The following is a 20615-nucleotide window of genomic DNA, read 5'->3' as shown; positions in this document are numbered from 1 at the left end:
GCTTTCCAAGTTGTATTTATATATTTGTTGCCTGGCACCCCGCAGTTCCTGGCAAAGTGAACCCCAAAGCAACTTGCACTGTTCTCGCCTCCATTTTATCCTCACAAAAACCTTGTAAGGTTAGGCTGAATGGGTGTGACTGGCCCAAGGTCACCCAGCAAGCTTTCTAGTGCCCCAAGGGTTGCCAACTCCATTTGGGAAATTCTTGGGGGTTGGGGGTGGGAGTGGAGCCTGGACAGGGACTTCAGTGTGCAGTCCATTCTCTGAAGAGGCCATTTTCTGCAGAGGATCTGACCTTTGTAGTCTGAGGGCCAGTTTAATTCTGAGGCTCGTTCTGCACATGCAGAATAATGCACTTTCAAACTGCTTTCAGTGCTCTTTGAAGCTGTGCGGAACAGCAAAATCCACTTGCAAACAGTTGTGAAAGTGGTTTGAAAGCGAATTATTTTGCGTGTGCGGAAGGGGCCTGAGAGATCTTCAGGAGCCATCTGGAGGTTACAACCAAATGCGATTGCACAAATCATGGCTGGTAGTCAAAGGACTGTTGAACGTAGAAAACTTTAAATACATTACATGCTATGTACAAGAAGATAAGTTCTCACTTATAGCTCCAAACAGAGGTGTACCGGGGGAAAAATGGCGCTTGGAGACATCCGTTCTCTGGGTGCCACCCCTGGCCCCATCCCTGAGCCCCTCTGGGGAGGACAGAAGCAACTGGAAGGCTCTGTGCTGGGCCCTTTATTTTTATAAGCTTGGGGGTGGGGCCACGCCCCCGAGCTTATAAAAGCAAAGGCCCCAGTACGGAGCCTTTGAGTTGCTTCTGTCCTCCCCAGAAGGGAGAGCAGAAGGGACTGCCAGCTGCTGGCTTGGAGCCGGCAGCTGGGAGGGGGGTGGGGCTTGGGGGGGAGCCAGGAAGGGGGGTGAGGCTTGAGATGTCCTCTGGCTTCCTTGTCCCCACCCATGTCGATGATGACATGGGCGGGGCCAAGGGTGCCAGAAGGCGACAAGGCAGCAGGACTTCCTGCTGCCTTGCCATCTTCCTGGTCACATGGGGGGTGATTTTGCACCCCCCACATGACCAGATCAGTGGTGCCCGGGGACAGAGGATACCCCCTAGGCCAGTGGTGGCGAACCTTTGGCACTCCAGATGTTATGGACTACAATTCCCAACAGCCCTGATGGGAATTGTAGGGCTGATGGGAATTGTAGTCCATAACACCTGGAGTGCCAAAGGTTCGCCACCACGGCCCTAGGCATATATGCCACTGGTTCCAGTGCAAATAGCAACAACAGTGCTTGTCACCAAATCACTTGACGGAGAATGTTGGGGACTTCAGTCTCCAATGCACATGTAATATTCAAACAAGAGTCCGTAGACTGGCTGCACAACTGTACAAGTCTCTTTTAAGGTGTTGCAAGATCCTTAGGTTTAAAGTGAGTAGTTTGAGTTTGCTGGCTCCCAGGTCGATGGCTGACCTCACTGTAACTTTGAAGGCTCGAAATATATTCGTTCTCGCTGAGTATCACACTGTCTCACAAATTCATAGACTAACAACCATCAAAATCATGGCTTCATCCAGCAGAACTGCAGAAAGGGTGTGGGATGAAGGGCGGGGTTAATAGTTAATGCTTCCTTGCTGTTCCCTGCAGTTCAGGTGAGTCCTGGAGACCAGCGCCTTACCCTGTATGATGAGAGCGAAAGGAAATGGAGGCTTCTGTGTTCGTCCCCTGCTGATGCCAAAATGGCTGCCTTGGGTTGTGAGGAGATGGGTTTCATAAGGTACGTGTGAGTGAGACTGGGTGATATGGGGTCAACAACGAGGAGCATTGGCAGAGGAGCTGAGATAATATGAGGAGGAAGCAGGTATTTATGGGTGTCCATTTTGTTTCCAGGCTCAATTCAAAGTGTTGGTGTAGTGGTTAAGAGTGGTGGACTCCAACCTGGAGAACCGGGTTTGATTCCCCACTCCTCCACATGAGTGGCAGACTCTGGTGACCTGGATTTGTTTTCCTGCTCTTCCCTGTGAACCCTGTTGGGTGACCTCAGCTAGTCACTGTTCTCTCAGAACTCTCTCAGTCCCACTTACCTCAGAAGCAGAGGTGGGATCCAGCCGGTTCTCACAGGTTCCCGAGAGAGGGCTACTAATTATTTGTGTGTGGCTTCTTAACTTTTGCTGTGGGGCTGGGCTGTAATCTGGAGCTGAGTTTGATTCCCCACTTTCTCTGTCCCACCTGCTGCCCCAAAAGGTGTTTGTTGTGGGGAAAGGAAAAGGGGGGGGGGGCGTTTGTTAGCTGTTTGGAGACTCCTTAAAGCGAACTGCACCTGGGGTGCACGTGCCCTGCATCCTTGCCACAGCCCCGCCTAGGAATGCCCCGCCCCCGGAATGCTCGGCCACGCCCCCATCATGCTCTGCCCATCCCCATTGTCACTACGCCACTGTTTGAATCCCACCACCATGGGAACCTGTTACTAAAATTTTTGGATCCCACCACTGCTCAGAAGGTGCCAGTTGGTGGGAGAGGAAGGGAAAGGCGTTTGTAAGCCACTTTGAGACTCCTTACAGGAGAGAAAGGCAGGGTATACATTCAAACTCTTCTTTTTCTTCTTGTCTTTCAAGCCCTAAATGGCTTGGGGTAGTGGTACCTTGAAGGCCCGCCTCTTTCCATACTATTCAACTCCCCATCTGCCTTGCTATTCTGGCTCTCTGTGCCTCTACTTACAGAGATGATGAAGGTAAAGACCAATGACAGAGCTTTTCAGTGGTATCACCTTGCCTATGGAATGCCCTTCCCTTTGAGTCATACCCAGTGCCTACTTTGTTTGCTTTCCAGCATCAGGTCCCATTGTTTTTGTTTACATATGATTTTTACTCAGGCTGATTTTGCTTTTTTGTGCTTTTAGCCTGGATACCCGTTCTATTCCTTTTAAGTCACTTTATATTTTTATGCTTGATTTGGGCTTTCAGTGTTGGATTTTAATTAAAAGCTGTGAATGTTTTTATGTTTTATTTTGTAAGATGCCTTGGACAGGTTTCCTGGGGAAGTGCCATAAATATTTTCTAAATAATAAACCAAAAGATATCACTGGTGGGAGCATGGACTGTTTCACTGTTTCATTTTGATGTCAAGTGAATGGTCGCTGCCTTGAGCAAATCTCTGGAGAGGTAGCATATCCTTTGGGGATAGGGTGGGATATAAATCCAATAAAATAAGGTGGCCCATGTTACCCAGGTTGCTTTTTTCCATCTTCGTCAGACCCAGCAGCTGGCCCCCTACCTTTCCCAGGCTGACCTGGCCATGGTGATCCATGCAACGGTCACCTCCAGGTTGTAACTCGCTCTACACGGGCCTTCCCTTGCAGCTGATCCGAAAACTGAAGCTGGTCCAGCATGCAGCGGCTCGTCTTCTCACGGGTGGCTCTGTTAGGGACCAGATCTCCCCTATTGACGCTGCTTACACAGGCTCCCAGTGAAATTCCAGATCGTTTTCAAGGTGTGGGGGTTGACCGTTAAGGCCCTTCGCGGCCTGGGGCCCTTATACCTTTGAGATCGCCTTACCCAATGGTGGGATCCAAAAATTTTAGTAACAGGTTCCCATAGTGGTGGGATTCAAACTGTGGCGTAGCGCCAATGGGGCTGGGCGGGGCACGACGGGGGCGTGGCCGGGCATTCCTGGGCGGGGTTGTGGCAAGGACGCAGCCGCTGCGCCGGTCCTTGGGCAGGAAACGAATGCACGCATGCGCAGGCTGCCACGCACGCCGGTGCACCTCCTGCTAGACTGCTTCAAGTTCTGCGCGCTACTGCTGAGAGGAGGGCCGTAACTAAGGCAAAAATCACGTGGCAAAATCACCAATTAGTAACCCCCTCTTGGCACACACAAATAATTAGTAACCTACCGGTGCACCTCCTGCTAGACTGCTTCAAGTTCTGCACGTGACTGCTCAGACGAGGGGCGTAACCAGAGGTGGGATCCAACCAGTTCTCACCACTTCTCTACGTTACTAATTTTTTCTGAGTGCCGAGAAGGGGTTACTAAAGCAACCTCCCTGCCCAATAGGGACTAAAGGTGCATGTGTGCGGCCGCGCCACTGTTTGAATCCCACCACCATTGGAACCTGTTATTAAAATTTTTTGATCCCACCACTGGGCGTAACTAAGGCAAAAATCACGTGGCAAAATCACCAATTAATAACCCCCTCTCGGCACACACAAATAATTAGTAACCTACTCTTGGGAACCTGTGAGAACCTGCTGGATCCCACCTCTGGCCTTAACCCATATGTCCCAGTTCAGCCTCTGCGTTCTGCAGAGGCAAACTTACTGGTGGTCCCCAGCCCCGCAATGATGCAGCTAGTCTCTATCCAGGCCAGGGCTTTTCCGGCCCTGGCCCCCGCCTGGTGGAACACTCTTCCTCCAGCTGTTAGGGCCCTGCGGGATCTTGGTGAGTTTCGCAGGGCTGCAAAACTGAGCTGTTCCACCAGGCCTTTGGGGAGACTAGCCGTGGATTGTCCACCCCTCTTGATGCCCCGTGCACCATCTGTGTATACTGTCTGCGGCAATCTGCCGATCCCCTCCCGGGGGGTATGGGAAGGGAGTTGGGGTTCGGACGCCACCTCTAAAAATGGGTTTTATGTGAGTTATGATGCTGCTACTGATTTTAATGGATTTTAATGCACTTTCCTGATTTCTTTGTTTTATATTATGTTGTATCCCTGTTTGTTGTTGGTTTTATTGTACGTCGCCCTGAGCCCTCCAGGGGTAGGCGATCTACTAAATCTAATACATAATAAATAAATAAATAATAAAATAAATAAATAAATAATAAGATAAAATTGTACGGACTGATAGTCCTGTGAGAAATGGAGGTGAGTGGATTTCCTGCATCTCTGTTGAGGGTAAATTCCTCCTGTGGTAGTCGTTTGAGATGATCCTAGCCAATTAGAGATTGTTCTGATAAAACCAACCTGTTCTCTGCTCTTCTGCCTTTATTCCAGATCTCTCTCGCACTCTGTCCTGTCTGCTGACATCTCAGGGGTAAATGGGACTTCTGGCTATTTCTGCGTGGATGAGTACCGCCTGCCTTTTGCCCGAAGGCTCAACGAGGCCATTGTTGTGTGGTAAGGTACAAGATGAGAAGACTTACCCTGCAAAGTTCTCTGTTGTCTTCCCTCCCACCGAACCCTCAATAGGTGACCCATAACTAGATCCTATCAAAATCTGGGTTCCCATTCTCTGATCCTGTTCAAAGACAGTTATAGGATGGATCTCATTTCTTCGGAATTTGCTGTTTGATGCTGGGTTTGATTACTGGTTTCCTGCTTTTTTGGCAGCAAGATGCTAAAGTTGAAATTGAACATCCTAGCCAAAACAAACAGCACTTAGCATGTCCTTCAGCCTCCAGGTGAGCTTGGCATGAATATGACTGAATCAAAAGCTAGCTCAGGAGGGAGGGGCCATGACTCAGTGGCAGAGGATCTGTTTTGCATGCAGAAGGTTCCAGGTTCCATCTTCAGGTAGCAGGTGATCCAAAAAACCTCAACCTGGGATCCTAGAAAGCTTCTGCCAGCCAGAGAAGCCAATATTAACCTTGATAAACCAAAGTATCTTTGTTGATTCTGCCCTAATGCTTCATATAGCTCCTGATTTTCTATTTTGAAAAAATGCTGCACCAGTATAGTTTTTCTAATACTTCAGTTTTTCTAATACTTCCAGCCATAAGGACTGGGATCGTGGTTTTTTTTCCCCCAAATAAGAACTGGGTTTTTTGGACCATGGATTGCAAGGAGCTATGGAATCCACATGCCCTGACCTGGATAGTCCCGGACTAGCCTGATCCCATCAGATCTCAGAAGTTAAGCTGGGTTGGACCTGGGTTTGTATTTGGGTGGGCAACCTTCATGGAATACCAAGGCAGCAGGTAATGGCAAACCACCTCTGAATGTTTCTTGCCTTGAAAACTATTCTATAGGGTCACCCGAAGTCAGCTGTGACTTGACAGCACACACACACACACAAATGGAATCCTCCTTCTGTTTCTTTTGCAGTGAGTGCCCAACAGGCCGGTTCCTGGCAACGCTCTGCCAAGGTATGGAAACCCCAGTGCTTTCAAGGGGCGCCATTTTGATCCCTATACTTGCATACAGGACTCTCGTTCTTTCTATGTGTCTCTTCTTTCCCTTTCTTTCATTCAAACATGCATCCGAGTCTTTCTTGATTCTCTTTATGTTATAATTCTAAATTTCTCTTTCCCTGTGTGTGCCTGGATGCTCTTTGGGAGTTTATGAAGCTTGTCATAGGAGCTCTGCCGAACCAGTTCTGATATATTTGAGGGTGTCCTGCTGGGAGCTTTCCTGTGATCTCATACTAGTGGAAAAGTTCCAACGGGATGGGGTAAAGGAGAATCCATTAATGTTTTGATTCAACTGAGTAATACGTTCCGTGCCAGTCAATGATAGGAACTACATTCCCTTTGTTGGAATATGGGCAGATAAAGTAAGGGGAAATACTGAAAAGGTTAAACATATAAACTTAGCAAAGGAAGGCAGTACATGGAGATGCTTGAGAAGCCCAGGATTCCATGCATTGACCAAGCCAAATAAGATTTTAATTTGGTAATTTGGTGTCCATTTGTTAAATAAACCTGTTGACAGTGGCATATCCCATGTCCCTGGGCGCACACCATTTGATCACAAGGGGGCGGGGGCCCTGGGCCCTGGCCGGGTCCTTGCATGACCTGACTGGTACCCGGCGGTTCCCTCCATGCTACTAAGGTGGGCACTGCAGATGCAGACTGTTTCCTGCACTCCCCAGCCTCCCTGCTGACAGGAAGGCTGGCTGTGGTGCCCTCCTGAGCTGTCCGCCACTGAGCTGCCATAGATGGGGAGGCGGGGAGCCGGGCAAGGTCACGTCCTGGGCGCCATTTTGGGCTGGTATGCCTCTCTGCCTGTTGAACACTGAGATATTTAAATGAAATTTGGAGGTTTACATTTGGAACAAGAGACCACATTTTTAAAATTTGAATACCAGCTCAATCTCCACACCAATTTTCACAAAGAGAAAGGAAAATACAAAATGCTGCCAACGTGGTATATCCTGTGATGATTGAAACGTTGAAAGGACTGCCGAAGGCTTTCCCGGCTGGAATTACCTGGCTTTTGTGGATTTTCCAGGCTGTGTGGCTGTGGTCTGGTAGTTTTTGCCTCTGAGGTTTCCCCTGCATCTGTGGCAACCATCTTCAGAGGCATTTGATAGTAAGATGTGTTTCTTTGATAGTGAAGCTGTCTGCCTCAGATGCGAATGAAATGTTAGGAGCAAAAGCTACCAGACGGTGGCTACATACCCTGGAAAAACCACAACAGCCAATTGGAAGGGCTGTTGGTGGGCGTATTTGGGACAACATTTCCACATCCAAAGATCAAATGCCAGGTTAATCCCAGTGTCTTCTTTTAAGGAGTGGGGAAATAGGAATGTTGTGTAACACTCAACACAAGACTGAACTGGGGGAAACAACATTTACATGTGTCCATACCTAATCCTTGATGTTCCTTGCAGATTGCGGACGCCAAAAGCTACCTGTGGACCGTATTGTGGGGGGTCAAGATGCCAGCTTGGGCAAGTGGCCGTGGCAAGTCAGCCTGCGCTACGACGAAACTCATCTTTGCGGGGGCTCCGTCATCTCTGACGAGTGGGTTGTTACAGCTGCGCACTGTTTCCCAGAGTAGGTTACAGCTCTTAAATCTGAGTTACTGTTATGACAGCAGCCAGCTCCCCAACCTGGAACCCTGGTTTCAGGGTTCCAGGTTACTTCTCTGGTTTGCCTGGGGAAGGAATTAAACCTTGGGGAGGGGAGAGGGAGGAAGCCAGAACTGAGGAGGAAGCGCTGTTGTTGCTGTTGTTATTTGGATTTATACCCCACCTTTCTCTCCTGCAAGGAGACTCAGGGTGGCTTACAAACTCCTTTCTCTTCCTTTCCCCACAACAGACACCTTGTGAGGTAGGTGGGGCTGAGAGAGTTCCGAAGAACTGTGACTAGCCCAAGGTCACACAGCCGGAATGTAGGAGTGCGGAAACACATCTGGTCCATCAGATAAGCCTCTGCCACTCAGGTGGAGGAGCGGGGAATGAAACCCGGTTTCCCAGATTAGAGGGTAGCTGTGTGTTTTTCTGTTTAGTTTGAAAGCCTCTGCAATTCACTCTCCATCCATGTCCATCAGATTCCATCCTGAGGTATCAAATACATTCATGGTTTTTCTAACTTATCACCCTCTGCTGTTGTGTGGGATCTTTGGCCCTCTCTGCTGGTTTTCTAGACATTTCTCCTTGAATTTCAGACTCTGTCCCTGTGTCTTAAGATCTGAACCTAGAAAACTTGGGAGTTTTGGCTTCCCTCCAGAAACTCCATGGCTTGATTTACACAAACCTGTGGTTTTTAATGTAGCCAACTAATAGTCCCTACATTTAAAAGGGAGATCATATGTTACCAACCAGCTATAGACCTATAAACCTTCTTTCTGTAGTTTGGGAAGTTAATATTCCAAGTACTTATCACATAAACTTATTTTCTGGATGTCTCTGCATATATACTAGGCCTGGAACAAATTGGGTTTAGAAATGGCAAAAACTACACTGGCTTACTGTATTATCCTTAATTATCTGGTTAATAAATATACCAGAAAAGCCAATTCCAAGCTATAAGCTGTGTTTCTGGATCATAACGGAGCCTTTGATCCAGATGAATATTGATAGAATTAATCAAGATGAATATTGATAGAAGCAACATTCCCTGCGAGCCGCGTTGCTGCACAGTCATTGCACTGGAGCCAGATGCGTAGCGGCAATGGGGACATCTGGGGCGGCTTGTCCCAGGCATTGCCATTGCCATCACGCATTGGGGGCGTTTTGGGGGCGTTTTGGGGGCGTTTTGGGGGTGGGAGGGGGCGCGAGGGCAGCTCATGCCCCTGGTGCAGTTTCCCTTCCCTTCGTCACTAACTGGAGCAGTGCAGATTGGCTGCCTGCCTGCAGGGGGAGCTCTTGCAGGCAGCTCAGTTCCATTAGCTGGTCGGGAACTTTTGCGTAGTCATGAGGAATGGTTGGAGGGACTATTGAATAGGAGGTTGTTCCTTATTAAGGTGGCCGTGTTGGCAGATTCGTCCTCTTTGGGGCCCTTAACCCAGTGGAGGGGCCAAGCTGCCTTTCATGTGCCTGCTGCTGCCCTCCCCTACCAGTGGGATGCGGTACAGGATGTTGTGATAGCATCCCTTCGCCTCCATAATGGGGGCAGACTGGGGGCGAACATTGGCTCCCTCCTGGCCTTCGTTGGCATTGCACTTAGGGTAACTTTTCTGTGGCCCATTGAGGCTTTTCAAAGGCTTTTTGTCTTCCTCACACTGCTGGGAAGCCTGTTTGGAGTGGCAACTGGGTGCAGCCAGAGCGTGAATGGGCATGTTGAGGTGGATCCTGGGAAGGGCAGAGTTTGAAGAGAAGTACTTCACGATAATGCCATAGAGTTTACGCTCTAGAGCTACCATTTTGTCCTGCGGAACTGATTTCTTTAATCTAAAGATCAGTTGTAATTCTGGGAGATTTCCAGCCCCTGCCTGGAATCAGGTAACCCTAAAAGCACCCTTGTGAAACCAGTTGCTCCCAATGCTGAACCTCCTTGTTAATAAACGGAGGTTGTTAGAACTTCCTGGGAAATGGCAAATGGGCTTGATATAAACCCACTAGTTCTGAGGAAACCTGGGGTCAGCCAGTCTGTGTGATCCATGAGCTTCCAGAAGTAACCTTTCCTCCATCCTCCATCTTTCGTTTTTAAAAAATGGATGTTGTTCTGAACACATCCGTCTCTGCTGTGTGACCCTGAGAGCAGGAACCTGTGTGCATATCCTAATTCTGACCCACAAGCAGAAGGGATTGTTACATTATGACTCCAAAACATCATAAGTACCGCATATATTCGTGTATAAGTCCACCTGAATATAAGTCGAGGTACCTAATTTTACCACAAAAAACTGGGAAAATTGACTCAAGTATAAGTCTAGGGTGTGAAATGCAGCAGCTACTAGTAAATTTCAAAAATAGATACAGTCGGGCGCTATTTGGGGGTCTCTGCCACTGACCCCCCATCTCACCAATACCAAGGTCTCTGCCACCGACCTCTCCATCCCGCAGCTTGTCCAGCTCACCCAGGTTGACTGGCTGTCACCTGCCAAGAGCCAGGGCCAGCCGTTGCCGAGAAGAAGGCAGAGGCAGAGAAAGTGGCTGAAAGGGAGAAGGCAGAGAAGAAGGCAGAGGGGAGCGAAGCAGAGAAGGAGGCTGAAAAAGCAGCTGAAAGTGGGGAGGCAGAGAAGAAGGCAGGAGAGAGCAAAGATGGGAGAGAGGGAACCCCACACAAGAATTAAGTGGGGCCCTCACTCACGTATAAGTTGAGGGGAGGGCTTTTTCAGCACAAAAAATGTGCTGAAAAAGTAATCTTATACTCGAGTATATAAGGTAATGTCCCATCTCGATATTGTTATCTGGACCTTAAAAACAATCTCTCTGTTCTCTTTGATAATATATTAATTTAGTTAATAACGGACCCAGTGGAACTCTTCACCCATGGTGCGGAGTTCTAATTTAATTGGAAAATTTGGTGGGGTCACTGTAAGTTGACTGCAACTTGATGGCATCAAGTAGGCTGAAGGCCAGATCTCTCTTCGCAATGGCAATATGTCCTTCCAAACGTGACTTAGAAGGTGAAGTCTAATTTGGAGGACCAGGTTTGATTCCCCACTCCGCCACATGAGTGGCCGACTCTAATCTTGGGCTAGTTGCGGTTCTTTCAGAACTCTCTCATCCCCACCTACATCGCAAGGGGTCTATTGGGGGGAAAGGGAAAGGTGACTGTAAACCCCCTTGAGACTCCTTAGAGAAAAGTGGGGTATGAAAACCAACTCTTCTTCTACTTAACCCAACGTTATAAGTTTGGGATCAACAAGGATATTACAAGCCAACATTTAATCAACAGACTGAGTTACTGATTCCAGTTATCTTTGAGTAAACACACACACACACACACACACACACACACACACACACACACACACACACACACACACACACACAGACACACACACAGAGGCAGGCGATGGCAAACCATCTTTGAACATCTGTTGCCTTCAAAATTTATGAGCTTGCCACAAATGGTCTGAGATTTGACAGCAAACAATATATATGTGAATGTGTGTGAGGGTGTATAAATATATGCATGTGTGGGTGTATAATGTATACGCGTGCGTGAGGGTGTATAAAATATGTGTGTGCATGTATGTGAGAATGTATACATTCAGATTTGTTATCTCAATGGGTGTGGGTTGCTTCACTTTGTGCTTTGTTACTATCCAAACGCACATCCCTAGTATTGATAACTGATGTTCTTCTCAAACCTCTGTAGGAGGAATCGAGTGGTCAGCCGATGGCGGGTGTTTGCAGGTGCCGTGTCTCAGCTCTCGGCCAAGGGGCTGCAGGTGGGGGTGACGAGTGTTGTGTACCACGGCGGGTATCAGCCTTTTTTGGATCCCAACAGCGAGGAGAACAGCAACGACATTGCTCTTATGCACTTGGGAACGCCCCTTTCCTTCAGTGGTGAGGACATGGGGTGGGTGTGGGAGGTGGGGAGGAGAGCATACCGATGTGAGGAGGGATTGGGAGATGAAGCAGTGACCTATGGGTAAGGAGACTGTAAGGCGGAGCCACGAGAGTGACATCGTCGCAAAAGGGATTGTTTCCTGTCTTGCTGATCAATCTTTATTAAGGTCATAGATTCACATAAGGTGGATACAACAGTGTATGAGTAGTATGGAGCCTATTTCCTCTCCCAAACTCCAGTTAGACTTGGGGTGGAGAATCTTATCCGTTGCCATTCTCCTGCAGGCAGAAGGCGGGCTTCGAGCCAAGTTGTTGGAATGGGTGGGAAAAAAAGGTTTTCTCTTTGGTCCTTTGGTGTCTGAAATAATTGCCAAACACAATATGCTTTTTGTAAGAGAAGGAGTATATGCTAACATTCTATGTGTCTGTGAGGTTCTGGAAATGAAAGACCTGTTTTAAAATAAGATAAAAGAGCATATTGTGTTTGGCAATTATTTCAGCCACTGAGAGTCGACTCCTCTGTTGTAACTTCTGACATCCTTTTTATTAAATATGAGAGGGTAGCACCCAGGGGCGTAACGAGGCAGCCCTGGGAAAACTGTAGCCCTGGGCAAAACCAGAGTTGGATCCCCCCCCCCCCATGGGCGGCCACTCCACCATGACCAAATTTTTTTTTGCACCAGGACATTGGTGCCTGCAGGGGGTGCCTTTTTAAACATATCAGCACAATAATTTCAGCATATCATCAGGAGACTGTCCTTATGCTACCCCCCAAGTTTGGTGAGGTTTGGTTCAAGGAGTCCAAAGTTATGGACTCCCAAAGGGGGTGCGCCATCCCCCATTGTTTCAAATGGGAGCTAATAGGAGATGGGGGCTACAGTTTTGAGGGTTCATAACTTTGGCCCCCCTGAACCAAACTGCACCAAACTTGGGGGGTATCATCAGGGCAGTCTCATGATGAGACCCTGAAAGTTTTGAGACTGTGCCTTCAGAAATGTCCCCCCCCCCCCAGCCAGCAACCCCCATGGACAGCAATACCGAAAACTCAATGCAGAACAAAGATTCTTGGGCAAATTTCTGGGATGTTCCTGCAGGGGGCGCATTTTTGGATGTATCGGCACCAAAATTTCAGGGTATCATCTGGAAACTGTCCTTATGGTACCCCCAAATTTTGGTGCAGTTTGGTTTAGGGGGTCCAAAGTTGTGGACCCTCAAAGGGGGTGCCCCATCCCCCATTCTTTGCTAAGGAGATGGGGGCTACCCTTTGAGGGTCCATAACTTTGGACCCCCTGAACCAAAACTGCACCAAACTTGGGGGGGTGCCATCATCTCATTGAGTTTTCTGCATTGCTGTCAATGGGGGTTGCAGGCTGTGGGGGGCACATTTCTGAAGGCACAGTCTCAAAACATTCAGGGTCTCATCAGGAGACTGCCCTAATGATACCCCCCAAGTTTGGTGCAGTTTGGTTCAGGGGGGCCAAAGTTATGAACCCTCAAAACTGTAGCCCCCATCTCCTATTAGCTCCCATTGGAAACAATGGGGGATAGGGGCACCCCCTTTGGGAGTCCATAACTTTGGACCCCCAGAACCAAACCTTACCAAACTTGGGGGGTAGCATAAGGACAGTCTCCTGATGATACGCTGAAATTTTGGTGCCGCTAGCCTAAAAACTGTGCTCCCTGCAGGCCACAAATGGAAAACCACTAAAATACCCAAAAACGAACCCAGCATTTTGATGCCCCCCACAAGGTGATGCCCTGGGCAGCTGCCCACCTTGCCCAATGGGCATTACGCCAGTGGTAGCACCTCCAAATATCTCTTACCTTGAAAACCCAAAGGGGTCGCCATTAGTCAGCTGTGACTTGCCAGCAAAAGAAGGGGCTGGGAGAGAAAACAGCCCACCTTTTCACAAAATTTAAGCCCCGTAACATTAATAAAAACTGCTCTTTGGCCCAACTCTATTTTCTTGACTGCTGAATTGTGAGCAAACCATAGATGCAGCAGCAAGTTTGACTGACCTGATGCTTCTATTTTCTGTCACAGAATATATCCAGCCCATCTGCCTCCCAGCCCTGGGCCAACCATTGGTGGATGGCAAGATTTGTACAGTGACTGGCTGGGGCAACACACAGTACTATGGTAAGTACCTGTTGAGGCCACTGGGTCAGAGGTGGGATCCAGCAGGTTCTCACCAGTTCCCGAGAGTGGGTAACTAATTATTTGTGTGTGCCGAGAGGGGGTTACTAATTGGGTCTGCTTTTCCGTTAGAAATTCCATTCGGTCCAAAAACCATAAAGTCCTGTTGTTTCCGATGTGGCTGGTTAGCGAAGGTAGAAAACGGGATAATTCTCCCTGTTGGGCTTCTTTTAAAAACATGTTTTAGAAATATGGCAAAGTTCCTTGTTTAAGGAAAGTACCTTCTTTTGATTTCTACAAACAAAATTAAGGATTTGAAAGTATTAAGTATTCGACAGGCAGTCAATTAGAGGAGAAGTAGTTGTTTCTGTTGGCAGTAGACGATAGGACTTGCTATAATGAGTTTAAATTATGGACATAAAGATACCAGCTGGAAATTAGGAACTTTTTTTTTACAGTAAGAGTTTTTTACAGTAACAGAGAAATTATTAATGCCCCACCCCTGGAATGCCCGGCCACACCCCTGTCGTGCCCCGCCCAGCCCCATTGGCGCTACAACACTGTTGGAATCCCACCACCATGGGAACCTGTTACTAAAATTTTTGGATCCCACCACTGCACTGGGTGGCAGCAGCTCTTATGGCTTGGGGAGGGTAGATGAATTCTGCAACCAGATCAGACGTTGCTTGCTACAAAGCACAGCATTGTAAAAATCTCACACTCAAGTCCCGTGGAAACGATTCAGGTAAGCAGTTCATGCCCCCTGGCGCAGTTCCCTCTCCCTTCGTCACTGGACATGGTGACTCCAGGGACCAAACCCAACAGGCCGGGGGAGGAACAGCATTCTCCCGGTTCCAGCATTCTCCTGTACTCCCCGCAGGTCAACAGTCAGATGCGCTGCAAGAGGCCAGCGTGCCAATCATCAGCAACAGCGTCTGCAAAAGTCCAGACTACTACGGCAGCCAGATCAGGCCCAAGATGTTCTGTGCGGGCTTTGCTGCGGGGGGCACAGACGCCTGCCAGGTAGGCGGTGCTTGGCAGCGGGTGGAAGTTCAGAAGTGTGCAGCACACCTGCAGATGTGTGTGGCAGCCCCACCCATGTGGTTTTTTGAGAGGTGAGTGATGGAGTGGAAAATAGCCCTGGAAAGTCCCCGCTTTCCAAAGGAGAGGAGGAGGGAGAAAGAATCAGCCAGCCGGGGGTCCCTTCCGCACATGCAGAATAATGCACTTTCAATCCACTTTCACAACTGTTTGCAAGAAGTGGACTTTGTTTCATCACACAGTACAATCCAGCTGCAAAGTGCATTGAAAGTGGATTGAAAGTGCATTATTCTGCATGTGCGGAAGGGGCCTGAGTCAGGCGCTTCCTGGGCATGGCACCCTCTTTCCAGGTGCCCCAGGTTACCAAAGGCGGGAAAGCCAGACTACTCATGAGCAGCACTGGCTTGTGGTGGCTGTTGCCACCCACTTCCCATACAGAAGGACCTGTCTTATGCTTGGGGCTGCGTGGAATCACCCTGGTGGAGATAGGAGATCCTGACCCCCCAAGACTTTTCCAGGGGACCTTAATGACACACTAGGGAAAATGGAGCCCTGGACAAAATCTGAGTTTTGCGCCCCCATATATGGACAGCCACCCTCCCCCACCAAGACCAAACAACATTTTTTGCACCAGGTCATCTCAAAGTCACCATCACATTATAGAACATGCCCCAACACACAAATCTGAACACACCAAGGGCTCCCTAGTTTAAACAACATTGAAAATGATGCTATTTTTGAAGGGGGGGGATCCACCCTGAAATGTTGTTTAAACTAGAGAGCCCAGATTCGCCTTTTAAATCCACCTTAAAGGGAGACTCTGGGCTCCCTAGTTTAAACAACATTGAAAGTGTTGCTGTTTCAGGGTAGATCCCCCCCCTCCCTCCAAAACAGCATCATTTTCAATGTTGGTTTTTGTGGGTTTTCTGGACTGCATGGCCGTGGTCTGGTAGATCTTCTTCCTAATGTTTCACCTACATCTGTGGCTGGCATCTTCAGAGGTGTATCACAGAGAGAAGTCTGTTATACACTGGTCCAGACTTCTCTTAGAGGCTTTCCCCACTACAGAAGGGAGCTAAGGTCGACTCGGTTCCCTTCAGTGGAGGGCGATTCCAGGCTGTCCCCACAGCAACTGAGTTGGCCCCCTGGAACCGAGCTAAGTGGGCGGGATCATTTTGGTGCCTGTTTCGCTCCTCGATCGTGATTGGCGCTTGTGTTACGGCGGGAAATGGGAGCGTTCTTTTTTTTTTTTACAGTTTTTACAGTTTTTACAGTTTACAGTTACATGCACTTTTTGCCCGCCACGACTCTCCCGTTCTGCGCATGCCACAAAAGTGGCTCGTGATTGGTTGAACGGATGAGGTGTCGTTTGGATCTTCCCCACTTCGAAGCGGTATCAACCTTGTTCCGGCAGAAAAGTGTAGTTCATAACTGCAACAAGGATGTCGCAGTTCTGAGGGTGGGGGGGACTGAGACAAAACAATGTTGAGCTCGGTGGCAGTGGGGATTCACTGAGGCGAACCTAGGTAGAAACCAGTTCAACTCTGTCAGTGGGGAAAGCCCCTTAGACTTCTCTCTGTGATACACCTCTGAAGATGCCAGCCACAGAAACAGGCGAAACGTTAGGAACAAGATCTACCAGACCATGGCCACACAGCCTGTAAAACCCACAACAACCAGTTGAATCTGGTTGTGAAAACCTTCAACAATACTTTCAATGGTTTTTTTTAAATCTAGGGAGCCCAGGATCTCTCTTTAAATCCACTCCAAAGGGGGTGGATTTAAAGAGAACCTGGGGGAAATTTGAGGGTGCCTGTCAGGGGAGCAATGTTTAAGCTAACAGTACCAAAATTTTAGGCTATCTTTAGGAGACTCTCCTGTTGAAACCACCCAGGTTTAGTAAAGTTTGGTTCAGGGGTTCCAAAGTTATGGACCCTCAAAAGGGTAGCTCCATCTACCATTAGTTCCCATTGGAAATAATGGGGGATGGGGCACCCCTTTTGGGGGTCCATAACTTTGGACTCCCAGAACCAAACTTCACCAAACTTGGCTGGAATCATCAGGAGTGTCACCTGACAATAGCCTGAAATCTTGGTGCTGCTAGCATAAAAACTGCACCCCCTGCTGGCCAACAAAATAAAAACACCATAAATACAAAAAAAAATAGAAATGAACCCAAATTCTTATGCATCCCCAATGGTGGGCGCCCGGAACATTTGTCCCCGGATGTCCCCATTGTAGCTATGCCTCTGCTTAATGACCAGTCCACCGTGGGGGGGGGGGGGTTTGCGCAACAGTACATTATGAAATGAAGGGTGAGTTGGTTTGGATGGTGAGTTGGGATGAATGGTGAGTTGGCTTGGACTTACAAGGACCAAATGACCAGATCAATATGTGGGACCTTGAAGAGCAGCTCCTTGTTCACATTTAGCAGAGTGTTTTTATGAGGAAGGGATAATGGTTAAATTGAGCAATAGCTGATTAGCTAATAACATCAGTGCTGCCAAGTGGCTCCTATGCTCACAGGGATGTAGGATCAGCTCGTGCCAGATGGTTATAGATTATAGGATGGTATCTAAAAACAGGTCACCCTTCTGTGGGTTCCTAGTTGCTTGTGCTTTTTGATACTAAATCTTTGTAGCTACCTGTTTCCCCGAAAATAAGACAGGGTCTTATATTATTTTTTTTGCTCCATAAGATGCATAAGGCCTTATTTCCAGGAGATGTCTTATTTTTTTCCCATGATTTTGCGCCCCCCACGTGACCAGATCATCTGCGCCAGGGAATCTGTAACTAGGGCTTAATTTTGGAGTAGGTCTTATATTTCAAGCATCTGCCAAAAATCTTGAAAAATCATGCTAGGGCTTATTTTCAAGGGACGTCTTATTTTTTCCCATGATTTTGCGCCCCCCACGTGACCAGATCATCTGCGCCAGGGAATCTGTAACTTGGGCTTATTTTTGGAGTAGGTCATATATTTCAAGCATCTGCCAAAAATCTTGAAAAATCATGCTAGAGTTTATTTTCAGGGTAGGTCTTATGTTTTCGGAAACAGGGTATTATTTAACAGCTTGGGGGACAAGAAGGGAGAAAGAAGGCAAGGCTGCCACTGAGAACCCTGTTTTTCCATATGTCCCCAATTCTTTTCCACTTTTCCTAGAATCGTAAAAGTGAAGGGCCCTTTCCCCACTTACCTTTGACCACCCTTGGCTGCGTGCTGCTCTCAGCACGCGGCATCTCTGGTGTGCGCCCAGGCGTCCCCACGACCCCGGCTCTACACGGGGTCATCAAAAGGCGCCGTTTTGAGGAGTGCCAGGGATGCCGCACGCTGAGGGGGTGCGAGAGCAGCAGCATCGGGGTGGCTGTGCTGTCGCCGCCCCTGTAGTGGGGAGTGCCCCGGGACCCCGCGCTACTTGAGGAGAGTAGTGTGGGGCTTAAGGTAAGTGGGGAAAGGGCCAAGAAAGAGGGGGAATGAAGCTTGGCAAATAGGGGGCCAGGAGCTGCTATGATCCCAGCTTTCAAATTGTAAATACCATTTTGCACCACACGGCTAGAAGTACTGATGCAGTTTTCTGCCTAAACAATATTTTCAAAATAATCATACTTTCTCTTGTAACATGATTTCAGAATCTCAGTCATTCTGTATGTATAGCAAACCTTCTGAACATCAGCTCGTAAAACCCTATTTGTTACACCAGTTCACACTTTGAAACATCTCATGTGTTACATCTCTAAATAAAAAGGTATTTCATCAATACTCAATTGTAACCTCTAATGCAAAATGTGTACTTTCAACATGCAACATGTATTTGTGAGCTAACATCCAACAGAAAATTAAACTTTCAAACTGTGACATATCATTTTGGGCTAATCAGCCACCCAGCAAGGATTGATCTCAAACTTTCATGTAAATGGCCTGATTTCCTGTTACAGAAAGTATACCTCATTATTATGCAGTTTGGTTTTTGCAATTTGAGTCTTCTAGCTGCACTCTCTCCCCTCCCCCCAATCTTTCTTTTGAATATGGTCCAAGCTCTGGCAGTGAGCTCTGAGACATCATCTTGCTTGGGCTTTTGACCCCGAGGCCTCATAACTATTTCCTGGACCTCATGAGGGCCTCCCTGGAAGAGAAGGTGGCCTGATATCAGCAACCAATGCCTGCTTCTTTCTGTGCAATAGGGTGACAGTGGTGGGCCCTTTGTGTGTGAGGATGGCATCTCACGGACTTCCCGCTGGCGACTCTGCGGCATCGTGAGCTGGGGCACTGGTTGCGCCCTTGCCAATAAGCCAGGAGTCTACACCAAGGTCAATGATTTCCAGGGCTGGATCTACCGGGCCATGAAGGTAAAGAGCATGTGGTTTCAAGGAGGCTGGTTTCAAGGAGGCATTTGTGTTACTCTCATGCAACGAAAGCAACAGGGTGCCCCATGGGCAGGCAGACCAATCGCAAAATGGTTGCCATTTGGGTAGGACCATCCCAAAATGGCTGCCATTAGCTTTTTGCTTTGCTGTTTGGCTTTAATTTCCAAAAGAACAGGGAGGCTTTCTCCCTACACAGGCACAGAGGGAGGTTGCCAAGTTCCAAAACTTAAGGAAGGTTTTTTTTGTGGCCAGGTAAACATGCATGGCTATACATTTCCCCCATTTACTCTTGTGAAGTACGTATTTACCAGCCCCCTGTCCCAATTTTCCACCCCTGAGGAATTGAGGGGCTGGAAAAAAAATGGCCACCGCATAGTGACTCTGAGAATTTTCATTAGTCTTTGTGGTGAAGACCTAAGAGACTAGTGGAGGCAGCCTAGAATGTCACTCAGAAGTGACATCACAATTTCCCCAAACTCTGCCCTGCTAATGTTCCACCTGCAAAACATCCCAGCATTTGCCAAGGGCAAGTTGTGAATTCTAGCTGTGACATTCCTGTGTGGAATGGACTCAATGGTTTGGCTAAGTCAGGGGTCGGCAATCTTTACCACCCAAATAGCCAGTCGGATCTGTTTTCCATGGCCCTGAAGGTCTACCGAGCTGGAGAGGCAGCCATTCCAACCCCCTCTGCCCGATTGAGCAGGCAGCCACCTGCTCCGTGGGGCACAGGGGGATGGCAGCTGTGGGGATAATAGAGGGGGGATGGCGGCTGCTCTGGAGGGACACGCCCATGCTACCCTCCGACCTCTAGGGGTCAGAGGGCAGCGTGGGCTTGTCCCTCCAGAGCAGCGCTGGAAGGAGAGGTGAGTGGAGGGGACATGAAAAGTGGCACCCTCACACATGGAGCCGCCTCCGGTTCAGCCCCTCCACTCACCTTTCCTTCCAGCGCTGCTCTGAAGGGCTGGAGGGACACGCCTATGCTACCCTCCAACCTCCAGCCAATGTGGAGCTGCAGTATAAGCCTGAAAGAGCCGCAGGTTGCAGACCCCTGGGCTAAGTAGTTAGCTAGTAAGAAGTGTCAGGAAACACAGAGTGCTTTTGACAAGGAAGGGAAGTGCCAGTACTCATTTGTAAGGTTGTGCCAATTTCTACCAGTTTCCCCCTTCCTTGTGCTGATCCTCACTTGGCTGTTCCTAGTTCATCTTTTTCTCTAAATGGGGTGAGACAGCACATGAGAACAAGGATTTGGGAGAGCCCTGAAAAATGGTGCCGCACTCGGTACCAGTGACTACCATTACATAAAACCCTGAGCTGGCACCCCGGTACCCGTGGGTACCTGACTGAGGACTGCTATTTTATGTCCTTCCTTTATCCAAAAATAGCATAAGATGACCCATCTTCGACAAATTGCAAAGTGTAAATATATAAATGCTACTTTATAAAATGAA

General features: G+C 48.3%; 1 protein-coding gene across 3 annotated transcripts in view; it reads left to right on the top strand.

Moving 5' to 3' along the window:
- Positions 1-20615, top strand: part of HPN (hepsin) — a 56984-nt gene that overhangs the window by 32973 nt on the left and 3396 nt on the right. For 2 of the 3 annotated variants that reach the window (XM_048499271.1, XM_048499270.1), the window contains exons 5-12: positions 1651-1780; positions 4994-5116; positions 6044-6084; positions 7551-7716; positions 11434-11624; positions 13672-13767; positions 14645-14787; positions 18985-19149. In XM_048499271.1, coding sequence (XP_048355228.1) covers positions 1651-1780; positions 4994-5116; positions 6044-6084; positions 7551-7716; positions 11434-11624; positions 13672-13767; positions 14645-14787; positions 18985-19149 — 1055 coding nt within the window. Of the gene's footprint in view, positions 1-1650; positions 1781-4993; positions 5117-6043; positions 6085-7550; positions 7717-11433; positions 11625-13671; positions 13768-14644; positions 14880-18984; positions 19150-20615 lie in introns of all 3 variants that reach the window. The other variant, XR_007244749.1, reaches the window with a different exon arrangement.

The sequence above is a fragment of the Sphaerodactylus townsendi genome, linkage group LG06 (assembly GCF_021028975.2).
Source record: "Sphaerodactylus townsendi isolate TG3544 linkage group LG06, MPM_Stown_v2.3, whole genome shotgun sequence".
Classification (NCBI taxonomy): Eukaryota; Metazoa; Chordata; class Lepidosauria; order Squamata; family Sphaerodactylidae; genus Sphaerodactylus; species Sphaerodactylus townsendi.
This window is presented reverse-complemented; position numbering and strand designations above follow the sequence as displayed.